Source organism: Tupaia chinensis, unplaced genomic scaffold, assembly GCF_000334495.1.
Source record: "Tupaia chinensis unplaced genomic scaffold, TupChi_1.0 Scaffold000146_1, whole genome shotgun sequence".
NCBI classification, from domain to species: Eukaryota; Metazoa; Chordata; class Mammalia; order Scandentia; family Tupaiidae; genus Tupaia; species Tupaia belangeri.
In genome coordinates this window covers 7,691,187-7,700,299 of record NW_006159616.1, presented here as the reverse complement: position 1 = coordinate 7,700,299, position 9,113 = coordinate 7,691,187, and the positions used below count along the sequence as shown (strand labels likewise).

General features: G+C 58.5%; 1 protein-coding gene across 1 annotated transcript in view; it reads right to left on the bottom strand.

Annotated features, from left to right (window-relative positions):
* The window catches only part of FAM131C (family with sequence similarity 131 member C), a 31,470-nt gene that overhangs the window by 17,811 nt on the left and 4,546 nt on the right, over positions 1-9,113 (bottom strand). The window contains exons 2-4 of the mRNA XM_006145434.3: positions 7,004-7,058; positions 927-1,032; positions 27-100 (exon numbers count right to left, since the gene is read on the bottom strand). Of these exons, the coding sequence (XP_006145496.1) occupies positions 27-100; positions 927-1,032; positions 7,004-7,058 (235 nt within the window). The remainder of the gene's footprint in view (positions 1-26; positions 101-926; positions 1,033-7,003; positions 7,059-9,113) is intronic.

Genomic DNA, 9,113 nt, shown 5'->3' with positions numbered 1-9,113 from the left:
CGCCCCGCCCCGCCCCGCCGGCGCACCTGTTGCAGAAGCTGGGGTAGGGTCTGGGGGTGCGCAGGAGAGGAGGGGGCACCTGTTCCTGGGCCATCTGGGGCTGAAGGACAGGGGAGGCAGCGGTGGGGGGAGGGGAATGCTGACATCTGGGGGCACAAGGCAAACTCTCATTTAATCCCAGACACGCGTCTGCGCTCAGTAACAGTAATCCCATATGTGTGCCCATTTTGCAGAGGAAGAGACTGAGGCTAAGTCAGACACTTTGCCCCAGGGCCCTTAGCCTCGAGGGTCAGCAACTTTTGATTGTCAGCTCCTCCCTGGGGCAGGCTGGCCAAGGTGTATGGGGTGGGGCAGAAGGCAGGGATGCGTGTTAGCAGCCTCACCCCCCACCCCCACAAGGGGTATCTGGCCGTGTCTGAAGGAGGCTTAGGAGACTGCCTCTCAGGGCATCTCCAGAGCAGAGCAAACAGCTGGGCCTTTCCCAGCTCTGGGTGGCCCCTCCAGTGGACCAGCAGCGGTCCCCTCTAATCCCTCACACACGCGCACCACGGCGTCCACACCACTACACTTGCACACCCACATACTGGCAGTCACAGACACGTGGACTTACACACACTCCAGGGGAGGGCAGAACTTTCCCTGGCCCACCTGAGAGCTGGAGACGCTCACCTGAGCAAACCCAGCCTCGCTCCCCCCAGTGCCCACCTGTGCACCAGGCAGGGCTCGCAGCAAGGCAGCTGGTTCACTTGGTGAGGTCCCGGCCGGAATTGGAGGGTGGGAGGATGCTAGGCGGGGGCATGAGTGGTTCTGGCCACCTCGTGCAGGAGGGATCCAGGCAGTGGTAGGGGTGGGGTGGGTGCTGACCTGTGTCCTCCAGGCTGGGTGCCCTCTGCGGGGTAAAGTCTGGGTGGAGAGTGGTTCTGTACCTGGCCCTGGCGCTGGTAGAACAGGTGTGAATGAGGGCCCAGCTCCCCCCAGGGCTGTATGACCTTGGGCCAGGTGTTTCCCCGCTCCAAGCCTCGGCTTTTCCATCTGTTCATTGGGGGGCCGAAATCTTACGTGGGGGTTCTGTGGGGCTAACGACATAACACCTGCAAAGGGGCACAGAGAGGGCATTTAACTTGGAGCTAAAAATAAGAGAGTTGGCACACAGCTGGCCGTGCCGCACCACGGCCTCCCACCTGCAGGAGAGCCTGAAGAAGCTCCACGCCCCGGGCGTGTGCGAAGTGCCTGCTACGCAGTGGACAGGCCCTGAGCCAGACCTCGAGCCACTCTGTTCTGGGTCACAGGCGTGAGGATCCCCACACCTCGCCCTCTGAGAGGGACAGCGTGCTACTCCCGTGGGTGCCCCGGTGCTTTGCTCAGTGCCAGGCGTGCGCAGGAAGTGGGGCTACCTGTTGCCAGGCTCTGGGGTCCTGCCCTGTGTGGCCGGGGCTGAGGAGACAGAGGTGTCCTTCGTCGTCTTCCTGTGGCTGAGTGACTGTCCTCGGGCTTGGAGGGCGGGCTGTGAGTCACCATGACGCAGATGCCCAGTCACGGCTGCTCTGCTCCCGGCTGGCAGCCTGACTGTTCTAGGGGCAGCAGGGACAGAGAGGGGACCCCCGCAGAGAGGGCAGGGCAGCGCTCAGGGAAGAGGATGCACAGGGCCCCACTGTCCCCTTCAGCCTAAAGGATGAGGGTCGTTAGTGCCCCCAGCCGGGGTCCCTTGCTCACCAGCCCAGACATATGGGACAAGTGGGTGGTCCTGGCTCTCTCTGTCCGCCATGTTCCTGCTGGCCAGCTCCACACTGGCTCAGTCCTCCTACTGTGTAGATGGATGCTCAGAGACGGGCAGCGGCTTACCCAAGGTCACACAGCAAATGGATGGCAGAACTGGGTCTGGCACTTAGTGTCCCGCTGGGCAGCCCAGCCTGTCACCAGCCTGAACCTGGGCCCTGTAGGGACGGGTGGCTCCCCTTGCAGTCACCTTCCCATCCTTGGAATTCTGCTGAAGCGGGTGATGTCCGGTCAGTTCCAAGATGCGTGGCTTCGTCCCCGGGGCAGGCTGTCCTCTCCTAGCTTACCCGCAGCCATCTGCCCCGTGACCTCCCACTGCCCCCCTTCTGTGGCCACCTTGCCACAACCACTGGGGGGGGCTAAAGGGACCAAGGGAGAAAATGCCCTGGCCGCGCCCCTCACAGCTCGCACCCCACTCTCCAGACATGACTTTGGGGATCCAGGCAGAGCCCCCACTCCTGCGCTACCCTGCCTGTCCCTGCACCCAGCCCCAGTCTGGGCGCTGAGCGGGGAGCGGCGGTGCTGCAGGAGTTGAGCAGGGACAGACAAACCAAGCAGAGCTGTTTCCGGATGAATCAGGCTCGTCCCTGCCAGCAGTCCAGGGCAAGGCTGGCAGACGCTGCAGGGAGTCCTGTGCGTAAGGTACTCGGGGTCAAGGTGGACAGTGCCACATCCCCACGCCGGCCAAGTGTGACAGGAGAGCGCTTTTTGCCAGTGCCTGTGGGGACGGCCTTGAGGCAACGTAACCCTGGAGCTGAATTCTGTAGGTGGAGCAGTATGCTGGGGCAGAGGCGGCGGAGGGCCTGTACACACAATGCTTCGGAGACAGGGACATCCGGGGACATACTGGGCACTGGCAGATATGGCGTCCAGGCCACCCATGGGAGAGGGCAGGGCTTTGGGCAGGGGATGCCTCATACATCTCCCCAGGACAGGCAGAGCCTGATAAGCAGAGACCTGGAGCCTGGGTTTGAAGCCTGCGCCCAGAACGGTGCATCGTAGGTGCTCAATGAATATTTGTTTTTTTTTGTTTTTTTTTTGGAGAGATTTTCACTGTAGGGCGCGTGCGCTCGCCAGACAGACAGAGAGAGACATAGAGACAGAAAGAGAGAAATCACCCCCCAGGGGGGATGGTCATGCCGCAATCCCTTCTCCTCCATTCTCCTCTCGGGATCTTGGGCACACACGCACACGTGCCCGGCGTGAGTTTTAAGCCACCGGGTCCGGGACACGAACCGCGGTCGACTACGTGGGAGTCCAGCAACATAGCCATTACACTAACTGCTGGTTCCCAATGAATATTTGTTGAATGAATGCGAAAAAGTGAGACTTGTCCAAGGTCCCACATCTAGAAAGCGGCATAGCCAGGGCTGAGCCAAGCTTTCATTCACCCAGCATGTACTGGCTGAGCCACTCCGAGGCATGTGCCAAGCGCTGTCTGGAGTGGAGAGCACAGCACGAATGAGACGCCCTGCTCGGGGAGCTCATGGCTCCGGAAGGCGAGCGCAGAGACTGATGCGGTGAGGACCCAGACAGACCAAGCAGCACAGCCCTGGGAGCACTAGGAAAGCGCCCTTGAGAGTGTAGAAGAGAGGGTTTGATCCAGCCTCACTGTGGTGGGGACATCCGGGGCGCACAGCTGAAGGTGAGCAGGACTCAGCTGGGCGGAGGAGGCTGCAGGTGAGAAGGGGCGAGTCCCAGCAGGCAGAGAGGAATGCAGAGGGAGAGATGGCCAAGTGGCTACTGCAGGGCCTGAGGGGGGCTGGGGGGCCTCGTCCTCTGCTCATCTGTAAACCAGCTCCCTCCCATTCACTCTCCAGTGGGCTCAAGGCCCAGAGGAGTTTCCCTGCTCCTCAGGGGGCCCAGGGACAGAGCTTGGGGAGCCTGAGAGAGAAGACCCAGGCTGGCCTCAGAGAGTGCGCACTCTCGGCCCCAGGCTCAGGGCTGGGGCCTTTCGGATGGAGTTGCTGGACTGGGTGGGGTAGGGAGAGGAAGAGAAGGGTAGACGCCTAGCCTGGTGGGGAGCTTCCTGCCTGTGGAGGGGACACAGCACCATGCTGGGCACTGGGACAGTTGGGACAAGAGTAAGCCCTCCCCTGGGGAAGCTTCCAGGCTGGGGAGCAGAGATGCCCTAAGTTTATCTCTAAAATACTTGGCCCAGGCCTGGTCCTGGGTGACTGCTCCATGACAAGATTCTTTCCTTAGGGCCCAGAGGCCGGCTCCCGGATCCTGGAGCTCAGGACCTCCACAGGCAGGAGGGAATTCCGCACTGGAACCAGAGCGGACATGCAGAGTGGGGCTCGCTGGCCCGGACTGCTTTTCCTGAGCTGTGGGTGTCATGTAAAACATGGCCACCAGAGGGCAGCCTAAGACAGCAACTTTCCTTGCTGCGGTCATGTTCTCCCCGCCACCCCCCTTGGCCAATTGACCCAGAAAGTACCATGCTGGCAACTGAGAGCCAGCTGTGGCTCGAGGCTGTGCACCCTGCGTCCTGTACAAAGGTGCCCAGCCGAAAAGGAAGGGACCAAAACTGCCCATGTTCTGAGCACGAGCAAGGGCTGTCTGCCCCAGGGAAGGGTGCCTTTCTCCTAGTCCCACCGTGTCACCCCCTCTAAGCTGTGGTCGGCAGGGCTGCGCCCACCAAAGAGGAGGCCTTTTTCTCAGGTGCTCAGAGTCTGTATAGAGTAGCCACACCCCTGCATTCCGACAGCTCCTGGCCTGACCCTGCTGGAGATGTGGACCTGAGACCCAGGGGAGGAACCAAGGTCAGGTAGCAATGGAGCTGGACGGGGACCCCAGCAAGACTCCGTCTCCCTTACAGAGGGTTCAGGCACTGAGCGCTTCTTCTGGGGACCGTGTCCTGCTGGGGATCCTGGGAACTGGGGCTCGGGCCTTTCTGGAGGAGCCTGACCTGGGAATGTGCCCACTCCCAGTTCCAGGCTCAGGATTGGATGCTTCCCACTGGAGGGGATGTCAGGTTGGAGTCCTCCCCAGGCCACCAGCTGGACTAGGTGGGCTCTGGTGAGACAGAGGGGCCCACCCCCAGCCCCGTGGGGGAGACAGAGCCCTCAGGAGCTCCAAGTCTCATGGAGGAGACACAGCCATACTGCCGATCCCTGTCCTGCACACGGGACTCGGGTGCGACCAGCCCGTTCCCTGGGAAGCGTCCAGCCTGTGAGTGAACAGTTGCTGAGAGTCCACAGCATGCGACAGGCAGCCCCAGCCCCTCGGGGACGGCATCTGGTCACAGTGACGACCCTCAGCTGTGGGGAGGGGCTCTGCTGACCTTGGGGCGCTGGAAGGGCAGTTGGGCAGCTGCAGGTGTCTGGGTTAGAAGAGCAGCAGTGGTAACCATGTCAGCTGTCATGGCACCTGGTGCCGTGTGGCACCTTCCCCTTCCTGCCTTCTTTAACCCTCCAGTCAGCCTCAGAGAGGGGTCCAGGCTGTGGCCACACTGGGGCAGCCCTTAGACTCCCAGCATTCCCCTCGACTGGGGCAATTCTGAGCTTGGTAACTTCTGGGGCCTGAGGATGGACAGCATCCTTCTCTTTCCCGCCTTTGGATGGTGTGCCAGCTGCCCTCCCTCAGCAGCCCACACATGTGTTCGAGCCCTATCCACAGAGGCCTTGCCTGGTCTGCTCCCTCACTCACGGCTCCACGCAGCAGATGGTGGCTGAAGCAGCACCTGCAATGTGCTGCCTCCAAAGCATCAAGGTCCAGCTGTCCCGGAGACTAGAGCAGGGGCTAGCAAACTACCAGCAGGAGGTGTAGTGGTTAAGGCACTGGACTCCCATATGGTCAACCATAGTTTGAATCCCAGGCCTGGAGACTTGCTTTCTCACTTTCCCTTTCTCTCTGGTGAGTGCATGTACCCCATAGTGCAAATTTTAAAATAATAATAATAAAAATAAATAATAAATAAAAACCTATAGCCCGTGGGTTGAATGTGTCCCTCACCTGTCTTAGTAATAAAGTTTTATTGAAACATCCATCCTCACTTGTTTACCTAGTGTCTGTACTGCTCTGCCTGTCATCTCGTTGTGACCGAGACGGGATGGCCCTCCACACTGAAAGTATTTACCCCCTGGCCCTTTACTGGAAAAGGCCCTTCGCCAAAACCTGGAAGAGCATCTGGCAGAGGAGACGGACATGAACAAGTCACTGGAAGAAATAAATAAATGGAGCCAGCAGGTGGCATGATGGTTAGGGAGGTGGACTTCCACACGGTTGACCGCGGCTCCATACCCGGACCTGGCAGCTCGCTTTCTCACTTTCCCTCTCTCTCTCTCTGGTGAGCACATGTGTCCTATAGCAAATTAAGAAGTAGCAATGGGGACAGCAGATGTGTGGTGGCCGGAGTGTTGGACGACTTCCACAGGGCTGGCCATGATTCGAGTCCCAGACCGGGCCTTCTCTCTCACTCTTTCTCTCTGGTCAAATTAAAAGAAAATTAATTGAATTAAATAAACAAGTCTTGGGTCCAGCAAATGGCCTGGTGGATAAGGGTGCTGGACTCCTACAGGGTCGACTGTGGTTCGGGTCCCAGACCTGGTGGCTTGCTTTCTTACATTCTCTCTCTCTCTCGCTCTGTCCCTCTCTGGTCAAAATTTAAAATAAATAAATAAATGAATAAATAAAATAATTATTTTTTAAAAGCCTTTAAAATAACAATAATAAATAAATAAAATAAATAATTCTAAAATAAATAAATAGATGGAGAAATCATGAGAAGAGTAGAAGGGACCACACACAGGGGCAGGAGCTGACATGCTTTTTGTTTTGTTTTGTTTCTTTGAGAGATTTTTGCTATAGGGGGCGTGCACTCACCAGAAAGACAGAGACAGAGACAGAAAGCGAGAAGTCACCCCCCAGGGGGATGGTCACACCACAATCCCTTCTCCTCCATTCCCTCTCGGGATCTTGGGCACGCATGCACACGCGCCCGGCGTGAGTTTAAGCCACCAGGTCCGGGACGCGAACCGCAGTTGGCTACGTGGGAGTCCAGCGACATAGCCATTATGGCTACTGCTGGTCCCGGAGCTGACATGTTTTAGACCACCCCAGTACCCCACCAGGTCAGCCAGACAGAGGTGGGCAGCATGCTGGCACTCAGCAGGCCACGCCTTAGGCTGGAGCCTCCCCTGGGAGTGTTTACGCTGGGCAGTCCGAGGGTCTGGCTGAAATCTGTACTTGGACCAATGACCTCCTCCTCCCTGCTGCGTCTCACCTGTCCTCGTGGTCCACCGCCAGCCATGGGCTCCTTCCAGTCCGTGGGCCGTCTCCTGGGAGACAGGCAGGAGCGGGAAATGACATCCCTTCACCAATGGGACAACAATGGCCCCTTACATTTGATGACTTGGCCTGGCTTCCTGTCTCAGGCAGAGATCTTGATGTCGTGGGAAAGCCCTGGGCGGTATTTAGGACACCGGGGGTCCTAGCCCAGGACTCATCCGGGCAAGTCTGCTCCCCTCTGGGCTCAGAGTCTGCGTCTGTTACTGAGAGGGTTGGGTAAACCAGTCTGCGGATTCTTTTCTGGCCTGCCAGCAGCACGCTGGGGCTCGCCCGTCGCTCTCCAGGCCTCCATTTGTCTCTGTAAAATGGGGAGATGAATGCTGGGCCCTCCCACACTCCTGGGCTGGTCCCAGGCCAGGGAGATCACAGATGGGAAAGTGCTTTGAGCTCAGTGGAAAGGCGCTCTATAAACCCCGAGACAGGAGAAAGTGTGGACTGGCCGCGGCGCCCCCGCAGTGCTTGGCCTGACCAGCAGAGGGCACTGTGGGGACGCGAGGCCGGCAGGTGAGTGGCATCTGGTTCAAGCCTGGGAGGGCTGTGGGCTGAGCCTGCGCTGCCAGACACAGGGACATGGCTGTGAACGCTGGGGTCCCAGGATGCCCCCGGTCACAGAGGGAGCGGGTGGATGGGGACTGGGAGCAAACAGGCCTACACAGTGGGATGGGAGCCATGGGGGTGCAGGACACAGGAGAGCCGTCCAGCCTGAAGCCCAGAGGTCTGGCTGGAGGGCCCAAGGGCAATGGGGAGAAATGTGGGCTTGGGGCCTGCCCTGCCACCTGGGGCAGGTCAGCCCCCCTCTCTGGGCCCATAGAATGGGGGCCCAGAGCTGTGATGAGGGTTGAATGAGCTGATCTTGGGTGACACTGTTGGAACAGGGCCTGCCTCCTCAAATGCCTCTCTTAGAACCCAGCGTCAGTGGTGTGGAACGCGAGGGGGTCGTGCCTGCCTAGGGGTAGTGATGAGGACAGGGCTGAGGACAGGTGAGGAGAGGCCCAGACTAGGGGACTTGGTGGAGGGGAGCACATGTCCTGGGGGCTGTTTGAAAAGCACCCGGTACAGCCCGAGCCAAACGCTCCTGCCAAGTCACCTCCCCCCAGCCCCTCCTGAGCTGCGCACCCTTGGTCATGTCACTGGGCCTCTCTTAGCCTCCGTCTCCACCTCTGTAAAATGGGGACATCGCTGCTGTGTACCCTAGGACAGCCTGGCTCTGGGAACCAGTATGCCCGTACTGCCCACCCACCACCCCCTACCGTAATCCCTTGGCCCCACAACCAGCCAGGTCTTTTGTTTAGAAAACCAGTCTAAGAGGAAAACCCCAAAAACAAACAGAGCCCAGCTGGTCTCCCCTGCCCAGCCCTGCCCTGCCCTGCCCTGCCTGGGGAAGTGTTTTTCCCAGCAGAGGTGTGGGCACAGGTGGCAAGACCAGGTCAGGGGCCCAGGACTCCCCTTGGGTGGCGATTTCGCTACAGGAGAGCGGGCAGCAGGACGCAGGGGTAAGCTGGCTAATCAGAGTTCTCCCCCAGCCATGAGGCCCTGATCCCTAAGTCCAGGGAGGAGTCGAAGGCCCTCAGGGCTGACCCAGGAGGTCCCTGCTGGAAGGGCAGAAGCCAATAGACTAAGGTGGGAAGAAGGAATTTTTAAAAGTACCTTTTGGGGAGCCAGCAGGTGGTGTGGTGGTTAAAATACTGGATTGCAGGTGGTGTGGTGGTTAAAATACTGGATTCCACATGGCTGACTTCATGGTTCGAGTCCTAGACACAGTGGCTTGAAAATTATACTGGAGACGTGTGTGTGTGTGTGTGTGTGTGTGTGTGTGTGTCCAAGATCCCGAGAGGAGAATGGAGGAGAAGGGATTGTGGGGTGGCCATCCCCCCTGGGGGGTGATTTCTTGTTTTCTGTCTTTCTGTCTCTCTCTGTCTTTCTGGCAAGCACACGCGCCCTATAGCAACAAACAAAAAAACAAACCAAAAAAATAAAATAAAATAAAACACCTCTCCAACAAAAGACAAAAAAAAAAAAAAAAAAAAAAAGGAATTATTTTATGG